Source organism: Psammomys obesus, unplaced genomic scaffold (assembly GCF_907164565.1).
Source record: "Psammomys obesus unplaced genomic scaffold, mPsaObe1.curated_primary_1811, whole genome shotgun sequence".
In the NCBI taxonomy this organism is placed as follows: Eukaryota; Metazoa; Chordata; class Mammalia; order Rodentia; family Muridae; genus Psammomys; species Psammomys obesus.
The window spans coordinates 6,627,642-6,650,093 of record NW_026590809.1 but is presented as its reverse complement, the minus strand read 5'-3'; the positions used below and the strand labels follow the sequence as shown (position 1 = coordinate 6,650,093).

Below are 22,452 nucleotides of genomic sequence, written 5' to 3'. Positions count from 1 at the left end.
GCACTATCATAATACTACAGACACGACAGGTGTGAATATTTCTCATTTCCATGCTAATCCCACCAATTTGTTGGGCATTTTATTTTGTAATGGTTTCTTTACCAACAAGTTATTAGTTAAATACACCCCACAAATGTATAGTGCTATGTGTTAGCTAACAGGATAAAAGTTAATATTTTTATGCCCCAAATATATTTAATATTTTTATAAGATGGTATTCAAAAAATTTTTAGAGCTGTTAGATCTTTCAGGTTTGTGCTTTCTTTAGTTTTTTAGGAATTTAGTATTTAAGATCATTTAGCTTATTATCCCAACCACTGGGTTTTCTTTTTAAATAGCCGATATTATATAAAAGGATCATTACATTCATTGTTTTGAATCTAATTGTAAAGATTATTTAGATCAGTGTATAGAGCCCTGCAAAATTCACAACTGTCCTCCAAATTTAATCTTCTAGCTTTACCACCTTGATTATGAAGATGTAAGTAATTACTTTAACCAGTCCCTGGGAGGCTGAGGCGGGGAGAATTGCAAATTCCAAGGCAGCCTGAGACCTTGTCTCAGAAACCAAACAAATAAAACAAATACTTTTTTGGATATATGCTTTAATTAACAATTAAATTGTTACAATTTATTTTAATATTAATTTGTTAATATTACAATAAATATTCAAGTAGAAGATTAGAACCATTAAATTGTGTAACTCTGGAAGACTTTTAAAAACAGATTTTTTTCTGTAATAGTGTTCATTACAAATTCTTTTATAAGCAATATTTTTATTTCTATTTCAGGTCCTGAATTAGAAAACACCCAGCAAGATTTTTTACAAGAAGCAGAATCTCTTATTGCCCAACATCACAAGGGAGTAAACGAGGTAGTGTTCCGCATTATGTAATACGTTTTATTCAGAAAAATGAATAAATACTTTTGAATGCTGTTTTCACAAAGGATTTCATGGACACTAATATGTGATAGGCTCTGAGACAGGAAGAGAATGATAAAACCTGGTTCAGGTGACATATAAAAGCAAGATTTTTCAGGTATTCAAATGATTTGATGTTATGCGTGCTTCAGGTCGACATTTGCTGTGGTTCATGGTGTTAACATTTATTTGGATTTATCATCTGAAGTAAGCATCCCCTTAACACTGTTAGACAAAACCAAAACCAAGAATTCGGCATGACATGCATCTCTCCCGTCATGTCAGTGTCACGTATGTACCTGTGTCTTCCCAGTCACTCTGTGTTAGAACTCTCTCCTGCTAATCTATAGCCCCTGGAGGGCAGACAGTCTCTTTTGAACATTGCATCTTCAGCAACAAACACTGTGCCTGGCTCAACAGACATTTGCTAAGCGGCAGACAGCTGTGAAGTGTTGGGAAGGGTGGAGGAGGAACGGGTAACAAAGACGAGGGTTGGAGTTTGGAAGAAGGCTTTGCAGAACAGGTGGAGTTGTGGCCCTGGGTCTTGGGTACACAGGTGAGGGAGGAGATCTTAAGGATGGTTTATTGCATCCTACTCTTTTTCATTTATTTTTAAATTTTTGTGTTTTTTGTTTATTTTTTGAGACCATTTTAAACAGAATTTAATGGCACTTCTTTTATTGGAAATAAGATTGTGCTCTTAGCTTATGTTTCGCTTGAATGATCTTTTAATTTAATTAAAACATTTTCCCTTCCCTTTCTTCCCTTGAAAAGCTTCCATATGCCTTTCCCTGCTCTCCTTCAAATTCATGACCTCTATATTTATATTTATATTTATTATTTCTTTTACCAACTGTTATTGAATATATATATTCATATAAATATATTCCTATATTCCTAAATATAACCTGTTCAGTCTGCATAATGCTGCTTGTATGTATATTTTCAGGGCTGACAGTTTGTATGCTTGTATTTTATTTTATTTTTATATTGATTACAGTTTACTCATTTTTATATCCCAGCTGTAGCCCCCTCCCTCATTCCCTTCTAATTACACCCTCTCTCCTTCCTTCCCTCCTAATCCTACCCTCCCTCCCTTATCTCCTCCCATGACCCTCTCCAAGTCCACTGATAGGGGAGGTGATCCTAGCCTATCAGGTCTCATCAGGACTGGCTGCCTGGTCTTTCTCTGTGGCCTGGTAAGGGTGCTCCCCCATCAGGGGTTGGTGATCAAAAAGCCAGCCAATGAGTCCCTGTTCCCTTTACTAGGAAACTCACTTGGACACTGAGCTGCCATGGGCTACATCTGTGCAATGGTTCTGGGTTATCTCCATTCATGATCCTTGGTTGGGGTATCAGTCTCAGAAAAGACCCCTGTGTCCAGATTTCTTGTTTCTTTTGCTCTGTCCTGTCCCCTCAAAGTCTTTCTATCTCCCCCTTCTTTCATAAAATTTCCTGCACTCTGCCCAACATTTGGCTATGAGTCTCAGCATCTGCTTTGATACTGTGCTGAGTAGAATCTTTCAGAGGCCCTCTGTGGTAGGCTCCTGTCCTGTTCCCTGTTTTCTCCCTCTTCCAATGTCTGTCCCATTTGTCTTTCTGAATGAGGATTGAGCATTTTACCCAGGGTCCTCCTTCTTGCTTAGCTTCTTTAAGTGTACAGATTTTAGTATGTTTATCCCATATTATATGTCTAATATCCACTTATAAGTGAGTATATACCATGTGTGTCTTTCTGCTTTTGGGATAGCTCACTCAGTATGATCTTCTCTACTTTCCACCATTTGCCTGCAAATTTCATGATTTCCTTGTTTTTAGTTGCTGAGCAGTATTCCATTGTGTAAATGTACCACAATTTCTGTATCCATTCCTCAGTTAATAGATATCTGGGGTGCTACCAGGTTATGGTTATTACAAATAAAGCTGCTACAAACATGGTTGAGCAAATGTTCTTGTTGTGTACTTGAGCATATTTTGGATATATGCCTAGGAGTGGTATAGCTGGGTCTTGAGCACTACTCCAAATTGTCTGAGAAAGCACCAGATTGATTTCCAAAGTGGTTGTACGAGTTTACATTTCCACCAGCAATGGAGGAGGGTTCCCCTTTCTCCACATCCTCTCCAGCATGTGTTGTCACTTGAGTTTTTGATCTTAGCCATTCTGGTGGGTGTAAGGTAAAATCTCAGGGTTGTTTTGATTTGCATTTTCCTGATGACTGAGGATGCTGAGCATTTCTTTCTTTTTTAATTCTTCCTTTTTCTTCCCTTTTCCTTCCTCTTTCCTTTTTCCTTCCTTCTTCTTCTTTCAAATTCATGACCTCTTTATTTTTCTTTATTATTTCTTTTACTAACTGTTATTGCATGTATATATACATATTCTTATACTCCTAAATATAACCTGTTCAGTCTGCATATGCTGCCTATATGTGTATTTTAAGGGCTGACAGTTTGTGTGCCTGTATTTTAAAATACCTCATTTGGGCAGACATTGCTATTGTACAATTCACTTTTCTTTTGAAGTGGAAGATAACATTCACTCTTGGGAACATCTTTGGAGTGTGGGCTTCACTGATGACTGCTATGCATATGGAAGCAAAAGTCTTCTGTGGTAAGACACTTTGGAAAATGTAGTCAGTGATGATGTGATTTTTTTCTCTATAAATTTTGTTTATAAACTTTACTATGTAATTACTATGTAATTATATTAAATAATGAATATTAAAATTTTAACTTTTTTGTTTTGTTTATAGAGTAAGGCTCACAGTACGTCTATAGATGTTTTTAAAAAGAAGCACCACAAATCGAAAACTGGGAAATACCTACCTTTTGAGATTAAGAAAAGTGACATCCCCGATGTGGTTCAAGAACATCGTACAGCACTCAGAAACATTGGCTATCCTAAGGACACTTCCAAATTCACACCTTTAAAGGAGCCCACACAGGAGGGCTTCTGCAAGGAGCAGAATATAAAAGAAAAGTTCAAGCCTGTAGATATTTTCGAAAAAGGTAAGCTTTGAATCAAGGCAAGAAAATCAGAAAACCAACACATGGAACTGTTTATTTTTGTGAGCTCGAAATGAAAATTTCTGGTTTAGACAGCACTCAGAACTTTCAGCTTTAGCTGTGAAAGTGTGAGGAGGACAGTTCCTGGAGCTTCCCACTTTTGGTCCACCAGAAACTGTGACAAGAGATCCTAACAGGGTAGGGGAACTTATGAACCAGAACTGGCTTATGTGTCTTCCATCATTGGCATTATTTTCTAGCCCAGATCATATGAGAATGTTTATTTGTCTGCTACTGAATAGTTTAGGTTCTATTGATTGGGACAAGTAGGTCAGAGAATCTCTAAGGATGTTTGCCCAGTTTCCTAAACAGAATCCCAAGGCTGTAGAGTTTTCCATAAGGCAAGTGTTAGTAAAAATGAATTCTTGACTAGAAGTGTAGTAAAGTAAAAGCCTTTCTCTTCATAATAACAGCTTAAATAAATGACCTCACAACCTATTTCCAGTTATAGGAGTCAAAGCCTCCTCTTAACCTAGGTATTTCTAAAATATTTACTGAGCCACTCATTTGTTGATAGTCCTTTAATTCAACAAAGATGGTCCTTTCTCTGTTATAAACTGTTGAGACTGTGGAAACAAAAGTTAAAAGACTCACAGGTCAATGTTAGGTATAAGTAGAGCAATTTCTTATCCCACTGCATGGTGATTGCTGAACTAAAGGTAAAAGTAAAAGGGCATGGAAACACTAAAGAGTGACAAAGTAGAGACCAGAATAAAAATTTGCCAGTGGGGATCTCACTAGGAATCGGTGTGAAGCTGTTTCTTTAGAGTTAGGTTGGGAGCAGAGAGAAGCCACATTGAACAACAGGAGAAGAATGTATCAATAAATACCCAGAAGGGTGAAAGATCATGATATATGTTAGGAAATGAAGCCGGGAAGAGAAGTGGGGCTAGATTTTGAAGTACCCAAGCCACCTAGGGTTTGAACCTATGTTTCATTAAAGCTACTGGTGATTCTAAAGTCACGGTGAGGCATAACTATGTATTTCTGCTAAAAAATAAAATCAGAAGCAGAAAGCCTATGGAAAAAATGACCACAGAGGGATGCATGTGGATGCCGCCTGAGAATTAGACCCAGGGACCATGCCTACGTTAGGGCAGTGAAGTGTATTGTGTGATAATGGTGCGCCTGAGTGTGTTAGTCCTGAGTGATTTGGCCTGACACAACTGTTTTTTTTTTTTAGCAGATAAGAGCAACAAGCAAACAACAATGTCTTAGTTAGGGTTTCTATTACCGAGAAGAGACACCACGAGTATTATAACTCTTATAAAGGAAAACCTTTACTTGGGGGTGGCTTAATTGGGTCAGAGGTTTAGTCCATTATTATCACGGCGGGAAGCATGGCAGCATGCAGGCAGGCATGGTGCTGGAGAGGGTGCTGAGAGTTCTAGAACTTCTGAGACCTCAAAGCTTACCCCTGCATGATGTTCCTTCTCCAACGGAGCCATGCCCACTTCAGCAAGGCTACACCTTCTATTAGTGCCATCCCTATGGGCTTATGGGGGACCATTTCCTTTCAAACCACCATATACAACAAAACCCAAACAAACCCTGTATGTTAATACTGTCTCCTTTAATATTCATTGATCCTTAATATACTGAAATCTCAGAAAAGCATTGCAGTAATATTGCTTTTATTCTCAATTCAGCTAACCAAGGAGTATCCCTGTCTTAGTTACTTTTCAATTGTGTGGCAAAGCACTATCACTAAAACAACTTGTAGAAGAAAGCACTTAATTTAGGGCATACGGTTACGGAAGCCATCATTTTGAGGAGCATGGAAGCAGGCAAGCTGAAAGGCATGTCACTGGAGCATATCTGAGAGCTGAAAGTCTGACCCATAGCATGAGCAAGACAGTGAAAGCAACACTGGAAATGACGCTGGGTTCTTGAAATGTCAAAGCCCACTCCAAGTGACATGGCTGTTTCCCCAGGACCACACCTTTTAATCCTTTCCTTACAGTTCCACCAACTCGGAACGAAATATCGAACTGTACTGAACATAGGGAGAAAACACTTTCATTCAGCCAGCCACTACCCCTTGCTCCCTTTCACATATTCTGTGCCTGTCAATGTCTTTGAAGAGGATTTTGTACTCTGCTTCTGTTGTTACACACATGCAACCTATATGCTGCATTATTATCTGGAGAGAATAAAAGCTATGTCCTCACATGATAGAAGTATGAATCCTTATGACTTTGCCACTCCTCAAAAGCCTCTTACATTAATAGTACCACATTAGATCTTAGGTTCGAGTGTAATTTTGAAGAGACAGACATTCAAACAATATCAGGGGAAATTCAGATATTAGGCAGGTGGGGAAGGAAATGGAGAAAGCTAAAAATATTACCATTTTAAAATCTGTTAAGTAGGCATGCATATTGAGATAGCCATTAGGACGTTGGGAAAGGAGATCTGGTACTTAAGAGAGCAGCAATTAAAGACTGAATGTCAATCTCTCTCTCTCTGTGGGTCATTAATATACTGAAATTGAGGAATTCATGCATCTATTAAAAAACACCCATATATTTATCATGTAAGGTATAAGGAGACAAAAGTTATACTAGTTCAGATATAGAAGTTCATACTTGATGTATGCAGTTGTATGACCTTCACTGATTAGGGCACGTAAAACATGAGAGTATAGTATGGGTGTTACTGTAAATAGGAGCAACTTTTCTGCTTTAAAGTCAATAGGAGAATATCACATCAGATTTTACAGGCAGGCACGCATTCTCAGGAACTCTAAAGCATTTGGTAAAGATAAAAGAGGTATCTGTTAATACAAGAAAGAAGGGACATCTTGTCTAGTCAGAGGGCCTCAGTGTACCTGAGGCTGTATACCATGAAAGTCAGCGTGGAGTGTTCAAGGGCACTGGAATCTGATGATGAGGGGGTCTTAAAGATGAAACTAGATATTGATGAACATTGAGCCTTAACCACAAAGCAGAGAGATAATCTAAATACTTTTAAACAAAATTGTATTTGGAATGTGCTGCATTTTATAGCATGGAGACTAGTAAAAAGGCAATTCTTCACCTGTGATAGAGTAGCTCAAATTAAGATGGTAGCACCTGGGCTTAGAAATAAGAGGAAAGATTCTGCAGATATCAGAGAGATAGAGTGATCTGCCGGTCAATAACAAAATAGAGAATGAAAGAGAGGATGAAAGATAGTGAAAGTCTCAAGAGCTGAGTCTCTAGTGATTTCTCCTAGGAGGCAGCGTGAGGTCATTAATGTAAGTGCTGTATAGTAATTTGGACGGCCAGCAGCGCATCTTATGAATGGGAGAACCACTGCTGGGGATAAGGAGGTCATGTCCTACCGAGTGTTGTAGCTGCAGGTGAAGTCACTCAGAAATGACTAAATGTTAAAACTGGTTCCACCTGTCTTTAAAAGTTAATATACAAAGGAAGAGTTGAATTAAAGAATATCACCTAGTTTGCAGTGAGAAATCAAAGGTTTTAGCCCTTGGCTTTGATCTATATCTCCAACAAGAATTAGCATTGCAGCAAAAAAAAAAAAAAAAAAAAGTCTATTAAGGATATGCCTTTTACAACCTATCCCATTGTTAGATAACCTCTGGGAAGTCACCACTGAGAGACTAAAGTAAGGGGCAAGAAAAAAAGTATGTTTTAGAACTATAAATAAAAAGAATTTGAATGTAGTTATTGGCATGTAAAATTAATTGGAGGCAAATAGAACAGAAGTACCAATTTTTAAAGAAAATTTCTTCACTGAAGAAACTGAATCAAGGTTTAATTGAGTGTTCAAAAGTAAAAACCTGCAGGAAGTGAACTGAAGAACTTCAATGTAGCCTTCAGTGAGGATAACAGCAAGAGGTGAGTGGGGAGCCTTTCAAACACTTCCCTGGGGCTGGATCCAGGGGAGTAAGAAGGGAACAACTCCTAGGAAGAGTTTCTCACCTCCAGGTGAGAGGAGCCCTTGCAGCAACTCCACAGCAGCTTCGGCAGCTTGTGTGTGGTCCAGGGGCTGCTGTGTCTTCTCTCTCTCTCTCTCTCTCTCTCCTCTCTCTTGCTTTTCCTCTTGCTGATGGAAGCTTCTTGCATGCTATGTGCTTTATGGGGAAAGATGGAGATAACTTTGGACTTGGTTCTCACATCACTAGATTATACGGAACCACATCTCCATTTGTTGGAGATGCTAAGGCTTCAGACAGACCTGGATTCAGAGCTGAACTCTAGGTTGTCTTCTTTGTGGAGAGAAAAATATTTTCTTGCAGGGATCAAGAATTAGGGGATATGTGGTGTCCAGAAGGCCAGACTGGAAGAGACTGGTAGATACTAACCAGTTATTTTTTTTTTTCCTTCCTTGGTACTCATCTGAAATGCAATGTCTCCCAAGTTCTTGTAGTTAGATGGTGCTGCATGATGGAGGGAACTCAGGGATAATGCTGGAGGTGACATATGCCAGTAAAATTCTGTACTCTCCCTGTGAGGCTCTCTGCCTTTTCAGGCATGCAAACTCCTTTTAATTTTCTTACAATTGCTTTACTTGTGTGAAGATAATATAAATATCTGTGGATTATCAACATTTTGTTGAGAGATTCATCTCATGTACAAAGGTCAGTATAGAGACAATATAGGTGAGAAAAACTATCTGTATATTCCTAGAACACTATTATTAACCACATGGAAAAATAAATATCAGTTAATCACAGAGTGTAACAATTGAGTTACACTGGACAGAGGGTATATTTGAATGAAGGTGTAAGAAATGAGTGCAAACAATTTAGATTAGCAGTAGGATGCTCTGGGCAACAAGGTATATACACAAGGGTTTTTGACTTGGAAAACGAGCCAAAATCTAAACCAGTCTAAACCAACCAAACAAAACTAATGTAGAAATAGCTTCAACACTGAGTTAGAGAAGTGATATCAGGCCTTTTTATTATGTATTTATGTATGTATGTATGTATGTATTTATGTATGTATGTATGTATGTATGTATATATGTATGTGTTTATTTATTATGCACACAATGTACACCTGCATGCCAGAAGAGGGCACCAGATCTCATGATAGATGGTTGTGAGCTGCCATATGGTTGCTGAGAACTGAACTCAGCACCTCTGGAAGAGCAGCCAGTGCTCTTAACATCTGAGCCATCCCTCCAGCCCTATCTCAGGCCTTACTGTCACAAGCTCTTATAGCTGGTGATATGCTATCAAATGATTAGCAACTGTCTCCAAGGTAGGGAGAAAGGAAGCCCTGTGGTTTGTAGTATTTGTTGATGTCCACAACAGAAATGCTTCAGTGTGTTATCATTCATGACAGGAGATATAAGGAGATGTGTGTGCTTGGTTCTCCAGAGCAGATAGGAGCTGGCCTCATCATACCACTGTTCATAGACTGTTATGTCAAATACTTTGCATATACCAATTGTAGTTTGATTGCCTCACTTCTTGTTCCAGCCATTCTAGATAGGATTGTGGTGACTGGATTCACTTAAAGGCATCTATAATCCTGCCTGTCTTAGGATACCCATGAGCTTAGTTTACCACTGACATTTGGCAACCAGAGAGGGGGATTGGAGTTATAGGGGAATGTTTTTTTCTTCTCTAGAACAGAGAAGAACAATATTCCATAAGCTTCTCAGGTGACTGGGCAACCATATTCTTCACAGAACACAGAACGCAGAGACACCCATTGTGCTTCTTTTATTACCCCCTCTTTGTTCCCATTTCTAAAGACTGATGCATTAAAATGTTGCCTTAAAATGATCTTAGTGGTAGAACTGTCAGTGTTTACTGAGAGGTGAAGTGTGGGGTGTAAGGAAAACAAACACTCAAGGATGAATTTTTACCTCTTACCATGGCAAACTGGAAGATGAGAATTTCCTCTTTTTTGAGATACAGGGAGATGGTCGTGCATTTTTAAAATTTTAATAAGATTATTTCTCCCATTGTTAGCATTCCTTATTATCTGTAGTTCTTGCTATAGAGTTGAGGCCTTGAAAGCTTTCTTCCTTATAAACATGTTACCATGTTTACTGGTGTCTCCCTTTATATCATGTTCAGACACTCATGTTGGTGAGGCTTTATAGGTGTAGCTTCTGACATTACATGGAGACACAGCGTTACAGCAAATTCTCGGTTTCTCTGGCTCTTACAGTCTTTATGCCTACTCTGCTGCAATAATCACTAAACCTTAGGTGCAGGAGTTGATTTCAGTTGAGACTTGGCATTTTTAATCATTGTAGTTTTCTGTAATGGTCTCCTTTTGTTGTAAAGAAAAGTTTCCTTGATGAAGAATAACAGCTATACTTATCTGTGGGTATAAGGACAAATATTTACAATGTAGTTAGTGGTTGTGAAGATTATTAGTCAAGTGGTAGTTGAAGGTTCCTGAGATCCATGACTTCACTATCCCTTAGTGGTTGAATAGGCTTTTCAGCATGATTTCTGTCCTGTTGAACAGGCCCAATTAGAGAGATGTTGTCTACTACCAAGATATGTGTGCCGCTGTTGCATCTGTAGAGCTATTATGCTACATTGGTCATTGCTGTGGTTCATCATAGCTGAGGAGGACCTATCAGTTGACTCTCTCCTTTAGGAGTTTGAATGGTGTCTTTTGTTTGAAAGTTAGTCTTCATGGAGGAGGCTTCTAGGTCAAGTTTAGCTTGTGTTGGACCCTCTGGGCCCTCTGTAGGTAGAAACCAAATTAGGATTTGAATATGGGAGGTACAAGAAGGCTTTTAAAGATTCAAGTCATGATGTCAAGTAGTCTTTTCTTTAAGTACGGACTCATAGGAATGGCTGGATCTATTCGTGTGTTTCCTGCTTTGTCTCTGTTGCTGTATAAAGCACTCTGATCATAAACAACCCAGAGTAGAAAGGGGTTATCTGGCTTATCCTTCCAGGTCACATTCCATCACTGAAAAAAGTCAGGTCAGGAACCAAATCAGAATCAGTAAAGAGCTGTTTGCTAGCTTGCTCACAAGTTTATGCTTTTTTAGCTTTTGTGTACAGACTGGGATCACCTCCCGGAAAAATGTCATCACCCACATGAGCCGGACCCTCCTACATCAATTAAAAAAATCAACACAACCTCCCAGAGAGGTCCACAGACCACTTAATAAAGGCAATATTCAATTGACATACTTTTTTTTTGGTAGGTGATTCTAGGCTGTATCAAGTTTACAGTTAATGCTAACTGGGACAGGTATAAATCAATAGAAATATGAACCAGGAGTCAATCTTCTGGGAGACATGTAAAATACTTAAAATAAGTTAAAATTAATTTTAACAATATACTTTATATATCTACAGCATTACTTTGGTAGTTAATACAGAAATTATTGAGGATTTTTACTTTTTAATTCAAGTTAGGTGCCATCCATAAAAGCAGGTTTTAGAAACTTAAAACACAGTAGTAAAAGTTAGGACCTTTGAGGAGTAATAAGGCAATGAGGGATTCATGCCCATGAATGAAACAATGGCAGTAATAACTGAGCTTGAGGCTGCATCTTTCATCTCTTGCTATGTCTGTCTCTCATGTATTTGCTCTTGGCATTTTGCCTTTCTGCCATGGCATGGTATAGCAAGAAGTTCCCAGTAGATGTAAGTCCTTTAGTCTTGTACCTCTTAGCATCTAGAGCTGGAAATAATCTCAGTTTGCAATAAATTACCCAGTTATGATAGCTAGTGTTGACAGTCAACTTGACGGATCTGGAATTACGCTGGTAACAGTCTATTGAGATTAAATGGAATGTTTGGGAGTGATTTCCTCAATCTGATTAACTGAGGAGCGCTTCACCGTTTCCTGGACTTCGATTCTGGAATACACAGACAGTCAAGAGTTGACCAAGCACATGCAGTCCTCAGTTTTCTTCTGGGTGTGGATGCAATGTGACTGCTGTTTCAAACGCTTCCACCTTGACTCCTGCACTGCGATGGACTGTACCCCACAACCTGAGCCACCATAAAACGATGTGTTCTAAAGTAGCTTTTTATTGTTACTTCACAACACCAGGAAAATTAACTGACATGCCAATCATAAATACCCTGTTACAGCAGCACAAATGGACGATGACAACTAAAAAATATTATTTATTTATAGTAACTGAGAAACGTGGCTAAGCAGATCTTGTGTGGTCAATATCTAAATCTAGCATTTACTTATCAAACGTAAAAAATGTAGAGGTTATTACAGGTTATTACCTTGAGAAGAACACGTAGGGAATAAATGTTGGTGGTTGAAATATCTAAGTTTCTACCAGGGAGGAGCAATGCCTTAGGAAGGGTCAAGAATAGACAACCAAGTGTCCTAGGAGAGAGACAAGAGCTTGTATATTGATAGATGCAGATTGGAAGGTTAGGGGTAATGTTATGTCTATATTTAAAAATGAATGTTAGAGTGACTTCTTCACTTGAAGATGGGATAGAACCAGAAATAACAGAGTTTAGAGGGACCAGGGGAGGGGTCAGTCTGGCAGAGTCATAATCTGGTAGAGTATGGAAATGAATTGATTATGTTCATTTTTATTTTTAGAGGAAAGAAAAAAAGATTGTAAATGTGAGAAGACTGACATTATACAGCCCCAAAGTTTGAGAGATGGACGGAAAGAATAGCAAGAGCTGCTGGAAAGCTGTGTTCTTAAAATAAGAGTTGTTAAAAAGGAAGGTGAAGGACAGTATAGAGAATATAGTGACGCACCAGCCTCTCTGCTGAAAGTCTTGAGGTATTTAGGTCAAAATAGAGTTTATGGAGGTGGTTTGAGGGAAGGTGATAGATTATGCATCCATAGAGACTGACATAAAACATTAAGAGGAACAGAATTAGTTGTAAAGGTCTGATAGGGAAGATGAGTAACTCACTCCAGCAATAGTCTCTCTGGGGAGATGTTTCTCTTTGGCAGTTAATTGTACACATGAGCTTAGGAGTGCAGCAGGTGAGGAGGGAGCAAAGCATCTTTGAGCGTACAAACACAGTCATCCTCCAGGGAAATCTCATTATAGGCTCCGTGGAAGTCGGAGTCATTTGACTAGGAGCCTTTGTATGTGCTCTGCCAGTTAGCACTGATCTTAGAACTGATGTGCGAATTAAAATTGTGATTCATTTGTCAAGGTTCATATCTCAAAAATCATATATTAGGTCTGTACCTTGGATCCATCTCTTGAACATATTTCTGATATTCATTTCAGGGTGACTGGAAACGTGATCTAAGATATCAGCGGCATTAATTTCAGAACTTGATTAAAGTTTGTGAGATTAGAAGAGAAAATCAGTTTTAGTACTTGTACTGTACTCAGGCTGACAAATTTCATTGCATTTTCTTCTAAAAATTGAGTATCTATCTATCTATGTGAGAACATGCTAAACATTTCCTTGAATTCAACCCAAAGATATCAACTTTTAAAAGATGCTGTGACAATTATCATACCAAACAGCTTTAGCAAATATGTTCTTTATGCTTGACTTCTTCCTTAATAGAGTAAAATAAAAAAAAATATGAGCTCAATTTCTCTCCAAGTTTGGAGATTCTGCAGTACTGATTAACCAGTTCCAATTGTCATTCTTCCAACAACTTAAGACTCTAGATTATTATAAATTAGAATTTTGAGTGATAGATTATCAAATTAATCAATTTAAGAAGTTAAAGAGCACATGAAGAAAGTTTTGTAGTACATATTAAATACCTTTACAGTCATCATAAAGCATGTGGTATATATGTGTTTATGCTCTTCTTTGGGAATAAAGGCATATAGGTTTACTTTTGTGTTAATTACAACAATTTTAATTGAACTTTGTGAGATTTAATATTTATAAACAGCACATACATTTAAGTAAATACTAACTAGCTTTTTTTTTTAGTATGAAATGAAATGTGTGTGTGTGTGTGTGTGTGTGTGTGTGTGTGTGTGTGTGTGTAGAGAGAGGGGTGGAAAGAAGACAGAAGAGAGAGGAGAAAGATTTTTTGGTTTTCTTTGGTCTATATGTGTAGGTAGCTGTAAATATGTAGAGGTGTGTGAGCATGTATACTTTCTTCGGTTTCCAAAACACAAATCATTTCCTTTACATATACAATGAAGGCACATGTACTTTACTAATGTTTTCCTTAAGGCATTATTGAGTGCTGCATAGGCAGGAAGCAATAGAGAAACCTCTAATTAAAATGTCTTTGTTTTGTGCTCATTTCTTTGGCCTCAGTTACAATTTATCAAATAGTGTTTTGATCAGTGATGTTTATAAAATAGCTTATTCTATATTTTAATAACTTCTAGAACACATGTGATGATAGCAAATGTGTTAAAGCTGTTTTTAACTTATTTCTAAAAATTATATGGAAGGGCTTAAGTGTGGAATCCATGACAATTTATAGATAGAAACTAGAATATTTAATTTTTTTCAATGAAGTAGAAAATTATATTGAATATGTCATCACAAAGCAATTTAATCTTTGAAGCTTTCAGACTTAGAACTCTTTATCTGTGCATAGAGGCAGACTTTCAAATGAACTGGTGAGCTACCCTTGGGAGATGTTCACTCAGAGAACTGTGCCTCTGCTTTTTCTTCTCTTTTGGTTTGTTGTTTCTTCTCATTTCATGTTATTGAACTTACTTTTTAGCTTTTTTTCTTCTGACTTTGTATCAGAAAAAACCTGAGAAGAATTCTTATGGACAGGTTGAAATCACATAGCTCTATGACACATATTTGGGTCATAGGGCCTGCATTTCTATGTTCTTTATCTCTGCACACTGTATCTTTGAAACAGATGGGTGCAGAATGAAGACTGAATAAAATGGGAGGTTCATTTTTTTGTTGTAATAAGGGTTCTTACGTAAAAACTTTTGACATATAGTTATCGGATCTTAAACATGAACATTATTATGAGAATATAAAAACAATCGATGATTTTAAATGGTTTTCTTCTAGTAATTATAATATGATTGGCCCCAAAATATTCCAGAACAAAGTGATTTCAAGTCGTCCGATTACTATTGTTTCCTGTTTTTCTCTCTTTTTCTTTTTTTAAAGGTGGGGAAGAGCTAAGAGCACTGTCAAGTGTTTTCCGGGGGGTTAAGGTCACATCCTGAATTTTATATATGAGTAATTCATACCAGATTTTCTGAGGAAGTAAAATGGTAGCTTTTTATTTATTGCAACAGCCTTCTTTAGGGAATATATACACTGCTTTGGACTAGCAAGGATCCTTTAGTTCTGTTAACAACATAATAAACACTCCACTTTGTATCCTTGCATATGAGATCCACATATGGAATTCAGGCATACCCAAAGATTCACCATTCCTTGTCTGGAGTGATAGAATGCATGAACGGGTTCCAACAAGCAAGGGTAAGATTGGGCTGGAGGGAGCATAGAACACAACATGGGATTTTAGAATAAAGTCAACACAAAGTAATGGAGAAAAGTTAAGTCCTAACAACACTGATTGAATATAAACCTTTCCTGGCCTCCTCAGCTCATGTAAAGAGTGACTGTTCCTCTTGAGTCAGCAGTAAACATGCTCACAGCATGGGGGTTTTAATTGTCAATGCTCATATCCCACCAACAACTTAGAAGTATTTTCACTAATTTAGTTTTTTGTTGTTTTCACTATAATTCTGATGGAAAGCAGATCTAGTCATCATAGGAATAAAAAAAATCCCTAAGTTGTGTTCAATAGTCTGAATAATGGTAACCAGAAGATGCAAACTGTAACCCCTAGTACTTGTAAAGTTATTTTATTAAGAAAAACAACAAATGTCCTTATTGTGTACTTGAGCCTCTTTTGGATATATGCCTAGGAGTGGTATGGCTGGATCTGGAGGAAACGTTATTCCTAGTTGTCTGAGAATGTGCCAGATTGATTTCCAGAGTGGTTGTACAAGTTTACATTCCCACCAGCAGTGGAGAGGGTTCCCCTTTCTCCACTCAACCATGTTTGTAACAGCTTTATTTGTAAAAGCCAGAAGCTGGAAACAACCCAGATGCTCCTCAACTGAAGAATGGATACAGAAATTGTGGAACATTTACACAATGGAATACTACTCAGCTATTAAAAGCACGGAAATCATGAAATTTGCAGGAGAGGAGAGAGGAGAGAGGAGACAGGTCCTTTAGTTACATATTAGACTGCATGTGACAGTCACTACCCAGACTGGAGAGAGGGACCTCGATCTCTGTCCTGTGTAAAACAGCTGTTGTCTGATCTGTTCTGCACCAAAGGTAGTTATTCATTTCTCTGACTTTCATGGATGCTTCCAAAATGATTCTACCACAGCATGTGTTTTCTGGCATTTCTTCTGACACTGGGAAACCTGAAGCCAAGGACCTATTAATGCCTGAGGTCTAGACTGTGAGAAACTGATCAGCTCTTGTCTGAGTTGGCACTGTTGTGAAGCAGCCATAGAACCAGGGGAGCATGCCTGTTGTCAAATCCTTATGGTTTTGGTCCCAGTGCCCTTAATGAATCAAAACACTATTTTGGACATGTTATTTTTTTTTTAACTGTTTCAGAAACCTAGTTAATGTTCTGACTTTATTTAATGATAATGGCTCAGAAAAATAACATTTTATATTGTCATTGCTGTGAAGATACAACATAGTGTTTTTACTACACATTTGGTAGGTCCTCATGCCTACCTCTAATGTGACTGAGCTGATGGAAGATTCAACTAGTTTTTGTAGTTTCCAGCCATACATTGCTACTATGCATTTAAACACTCTTCAAAATAGACTGAAATATTCGTTCAATAGCCCTGTATGTGAATGACCTTTACTTTCGGAATTTTCCATGAAAATCTGAAAATGCACTCATCAAATTAGAAAGTGACTTTTTTGTTTTGTAAAAACTGAAAAATGCTTCTACTTTTTGTTCAGAAGACAATTAATAGAGACCAAAGCAAAACAATTGAAAAGTAGTTATTTGGTATTATCTAGTGGTACATAAAGCTGTGACTCATAGTTAGCTTTGTCAACTTGATCCACCTTGGGAGGAGGCAATCTCAACTGAGAAGTTGCTGCCATCCAGTGACCGTTGGCCATGTCTAAGGGGTAGTTTCTTGATGGATAATTGACATGGGTAGGACCATCCCACTGTGGTTGGGACAATCCCTGGGCAAGTGGGCCTCAATAGCTGAGTACTGGGCAGAGCAAGCTCCTGCTTTTTGATTCCTTGGTTTCCCCTGAGGATGGACTGCAACTGTGTGCCAGTATAAACCTTTCTAAGTTGTTTGATTATGCTACTTGTCAATTCAAAAGAAATGAAGCCAGGACATCACGCACTATCCAAACCTTGCAAAATGTGCACATTGCTGGGTGTGCTTTATAGGTAAGAAACTCCTGGCTCAGAGGTGTGCTCAAGCTCTCACCCACAGTGAAGACAGAAAACCAAGATCTGAGGTCTTTCTGTTTGTAAAGCTTTGTGTACTTCATCCTTGTCAACAGGACTGAGTAATTCAGGGTTCTGGGGCCGAGGGTCTTCTAAGTGCTCTGGGAGTGGGGAAAAGGCATGCAGTTCTTTTTCTAAATTCTTACGTGTTGTTGAGGTCTTGATTTTTATTTTACCCTAGTTTGCCCCAGAAAACCGATCTAATGCTTGCTGCTTGGAGTTTACTTCATTTTTCATGAAGAAGATACACGTTTAGAAGCTGATGTTGCTCTTAGGTAACGTGGAAGCCATGCGCGCAGGCAGCTGTACACTGCGGCACTTGAACTTTACCTGTTTTTTCACAGTGCTATCAAGCGGCAGAGTCATTTTCAGCAGGTCCTCACAGAGGTGGCCTGTAGGTAAGGAGGAAGCAAGTCAGGAAGTGTGGATGGCTGGGAAGTGAGTGCTGGAGTCTGCTGATGCTCCCACTTCAAGCCACAAATATTGGATGCGTTTCAGAAATGTTACCAGAAAGTACATAAAAATGTCTGTCTCTGTGTATGGGGTTGTAGGTTATGGTTCTATGGATTGAACAGATCAAGAAATCCCGGGAAACTCATCTATTTTTGCTAGTAAAAGTGAGGAAAGAGCTGGTATTTACAATTTGTTTTTCTCCCTTATTAAGTGAAAATGATGACTTTTTATACCTGGATCCTGAAAGTCTTCTGTCAATACTGCATTTATTCTTAAGAGCACAGATGGTTTCCTTGTATGACAGAAGAGGCAGGAATGTGGTGAGACTGACTTTCTGAAAAGGAGGTGAGGGTGCAGTTACCTTGCTCTCCAAATTATAATGACATCCTCTAAATGGCCATAAAGCTTGTTTTGGTGCTCCTGGTCAGGGTCTTAGATGGAACTGTTCTGTGTTACTACAACTTAGGAACGATCATCTGTTTTAAATTCTAGGCCTCAGCGCTAGGCCATAGGTTCATATTTCCCAGGACATTTCATGCATCATCATTTTGACCATTTGAATGGATCTTTTGCCTTATTTAAAGACAGAAAAGGGAGGACAGTGTCTGGAACCCAGGTTTGTTCAGATCTACAAAGGCTAGTTTATATATTTGTGAGAATAACTACATTTGGATAGTTTTATGGTAGTCACAATATAATAATTTTTTTTTCTTTTTAAAATTTATTTACTTTGTATCCTGGCTGTAGCCCCCTCCCTTTTATCCTCCTAGTCTCACCTTCCCTCCCTCTTCTCTCCCTATGCTCCTTCCATAGTCCATTGATGGGGAGGTCCTCCTCCCTTACTATCTGACCCTAGCCTATCAGGTCTCATCAGGACTGGCTGCATCCTCTTTCTCTGTGGCTTGGCAAGGCTGCCACCCCTCAGGGGGAGGTGATCAAAGAGCCAGCCACTGAGTCCATGTCAGACACAGCCCCTGCTCCCCTTACTAGGGAACCCACTTGGAGACTGAGCTGCCATGGGCTACATTTGAGCAGGGAGTCTAGGTCCTCTTCATGCATGGTCCTTGGTTGGAACATCAGTCTCTGCAGGGCCCCTTGGGTCCAGATTTTTTTTTTTGTCTCTTTTGGTCTCCTTGTAGAGCTCCTGGCTCTTCCAGGTCTTTCTATCTTCTCCTTCTTCTATAAGATTCCCTGCACCCTGCCCTAAGTTTGGCTATGAGTCTCAGCATCTGCTTCGATACCCTGCTGGGTAAAGTCCTTCAGAGACCCTCTGTGGTAGGTTCCTGAACTGCTCCCTGTTTTCTCCCACTTCTGATATATATCCTGTTTGACCTCGTGAATGAGAGTCCTCCTTGTTGTTTAGCTTCTTTACTACTATAGATTTTAGTATGTTTATCCTATATTTCAGAGCTAGTATCAACTTACAAGTAAGTATATATGATGTGTGTCTTTTTGCTTCTGGGCTACCTCACTCAGGATGATCTTTTCTAGTTCCATCTATTTGCTTGCAAATTTCATGGTTTCCTTGTTTTTAATAGTTGAGTAGTATTCCATTGTGTAAATATGCCACAATTTTATCCATTTCTTGGTTGAGGGACATCTGGGTTATTTCCAGATTCTGGCTATTATGAATAAAGATGCTATGAACATAAGTTGAGCAAATGTCCTTGTTGTATGGCTGAGCATCTTTCTGATATATGCCTAGAAGTGGTACAGCTGGATCATCAGGTAGCATTGTTTCCAGTTGTCTGAGAATGCACCAGATTGATTTCCAAAGCAGTTTTAAGGATTTACATTCCCACCAGCAATGGAGGAGGGTTCCCCTGTCTCCACATTCTCTCTAGCATGGGTTGTCACTTGAGTTTTTGATCTTAGCCATTCTGATAGGTGTAAGGTGAAATCTTAGGGTCATTTTGATTTGCATTTCTCTGATGACTAAAGATATTGAGTATTTAAGTTTTTTTCTACTATTCGATATTCCTCTGTTGAAAATTCTCTGTTTAGCTCTGTGACCCATTTTTTAATTGAATTACTTGGTTTGTTTGTGTTTAACTTCTTGAGTTCTTTATATATTCAAGATATTAGCCCTCTGTCAAATATAGGGTTGGTGAAGATCCTTTCCCAATATGTAGGCAGTCGTTTTGTTCTGTTGACAGTGTTCTTTGCTTTACAGAAGCTTTTCAGCTTCATAAGGTCCCATTTATTGATTGTTGATCTTATAACCTGTGCTGTTGGTGTTCTGTTCAGGAAGTTGTCTCCAGTGCCAATGAGTTCAAGGCTCTTCCCCACTTTTTCTTCTAGTAGGTTTAGTGTGTCTAATTTTATGTTGAGGTTTTTGACTCACTTAGATTTTAGTTTAATTCAGGGTGATCAATATGGATCTATTTGCATTTTTCTACATGTAGACATCCAGTTAGACCAGCACCATTTGTTGAAGATGATATCATTTTTTTATTGTATGGTTTTTGGCTCCTTTGTAAAATATCAAGTATCCATAGTTGTATGGGTTTATTTCTGGGTCTTCGATTTGATTCTATTGATCCACCAGTCTATTTCTGTTCTAGTACCATGAAATTTTTATTACTGTTGCTCTATAATATAGCTTGAGAGCCGGGAAGGAAATACCTACAGAAGATCTTTTATTGTATAGGGTTGATTTAGCTTTTATGAGTTTTTCATTTTTCCATATGAAATTAAGAATAGTTATTTCAAGATCTGTAAGAATTGTGTTAGTATTTTGATGGGAATTGTATTGAATCTATAGATCAATACAGACCTTTTGGTAGGATGTCCATTTTTAATCTTACTGATCCATGAGCATGGAAGGTCCTTCAATCTTCTGATATCTTCTTCAATTTTTTTCTTCAGAGACTTGAAGGCTTTTTTATACAAGTCTTTCACTTGCTTGTTTAGAGTTACTACAAGGTACTTTCTATTATTTGTGGCTATTGTGAAGGGTGTTGTTTCCCTAATTTCTTTCCCAGCTCGTTTGTCTTTTATATACAGGAGGGCTACTGATTTTTTTAAGTTAATTTTTTTTTAAATTTTTTTTTTCTTTTTAGTTACATTTTGTTAACTCTGTGTCCCAGCTGTATCCCGCTCCCTCATTTTCTCCCCAACACCACACACCATCCCTGGTCTCCTCCCTGCCCCTTTCCAAGTCCACTGATAGGGGAGGACCTCCTCCCCTTTCATCTGACCCTGTTTTATCAGGTATCTTCAGGGCTGGCTGCAAAGTCTTCCTCTGTGGCCTAACAGGACTGCTCCTCCCCTGGGGGGAGGGGTAGGGAGGTCAAAGAGCCTGCCCTTGAGATCCTGTTAGAAATAGTCCTTGTTCCCTTTACTTTGGAAAACTACTTGGTTACTGAGCTACCATGGGCCACATCTGAGCAGAAGTTCTAGGTTATATCCATAGATGGTCTTTGGTTGAGGTCAGTCTCAGAAAATACCTTGTGCATGGATATATTTGGTCCTTGTAGAGCTCCTGTCCTTTCCATATCATACTAACTCCCCTTCTTTCATATGATTCCCTGCACTCTGCCGAGGGTTTGGTTATGAGTCTTACTGTCTGCTTTGAAACACTGCTAGGTAGAGTCTTTCAGATGCCTTTTGCGGTAGACTCCTGTCATACGTTCAATGCACATCCCATTTGTCTTTCTAAATGAGAATTGATCATCTTCTCCCATGTCCACTTTCTTGATTATCTTCTTTAGGTGTGTAGATTTCATTATGTTTATCATATCTTGTAGGTCTATATAAGCGAGTATATACCATGTTTGTCTTTCTCCTTCTGGGATACTTCACTCAGCATGATCTTTTCTAGATCCCACCATTTGCCTGCAAATTTCATGATTTCCTCCTTTTTGATTGCTGAGTAGTATTCCATTGTGTAAAAATACCACAATTTCTGTACCCATTCCTCCATTGATGTTCATCTGGGTTGTTTCCAGGTTCTGGCTATTACAAATAAAGCTGCTACAAACATGGTTGAACAAATGTCCTTGTTGTGTACTTGAGCAAATTTTGGGTATATACCTAGGCGTGATATGGCTGGATCTTGAGGAAGCGCTACTCCTAATTGTCTGAGAAAGCACCAGATTGATTTCCAAAGTGGTTGTATCAGTTTACATTCCCACCAGCAGTGGAGGAGGGTTCCCCTTTCTCCACAACCTCTCCAGCATGTGTTGTCACTTGAGATTTTGATCTTGGCCATTCTGATGGGTGTAAGGTGAAATCTCAGGGTCATTTTGATTTGCATTTCCCTAATGGCTAATGAGGTTGAGCATTTCTTTAAGTGTTTCTCTGCCATTGGATGTTCCTCTATCGAGAATTCTCTCTTTAGCTCTGTTCCCCTTTTTTAAATTGGATTACTTGATTTGCTGCTTTTCTGCTTCTTTAGTTGTTTATATATACTAGATATTAGCCCTCTGTCAGATAAAGGGTTGGTGAAGATTCTTTCCCAATCTCTAGGGAGTCATTTGGTTTTGATGACGGTGTCTTTTGCCTTACAGAAGCTTTTCAGTTTCATGAGGTTCCATTTATTGATTGTTGCTCTTAGAGCCTGTGCTGTTGGTGTTCTGTTCAGGAAGTTGTCTCCTGTGCCAATGAGTTCTAGGCTGTTCCCCACTTTTTTTCCCAATTGATTTAGAGTATCTAGT

General features: G+C 38.5%; 1 protein-coding gene across 1 annotated transcript in view; it reads left to right on the top strand.

Moving 5' to 3' along the window:
• Positions 1–211: 211 nt before the first annotated feature.
• The window catches only part of Iqcm (IQ motif containing M), a 324,157-nt gene continuing 301,916 nt past the window's right edge, over positions 212–22,452 (top strand). Inside the window, exons 1-3 of the mRNA XM_055609054.1 lie at positions 212–251; positions 792–874; positions 3,673–3,928. Of these exons, the coding sequence (XP_055465029.1) occupies positions 212–251; positions 792–874; positions 3,673–3,928 (379 nt within the window). The remainder of the gene's footprint in view (positions 252–791; positions 875–3,672; positions 3,929–22,452) is intronic.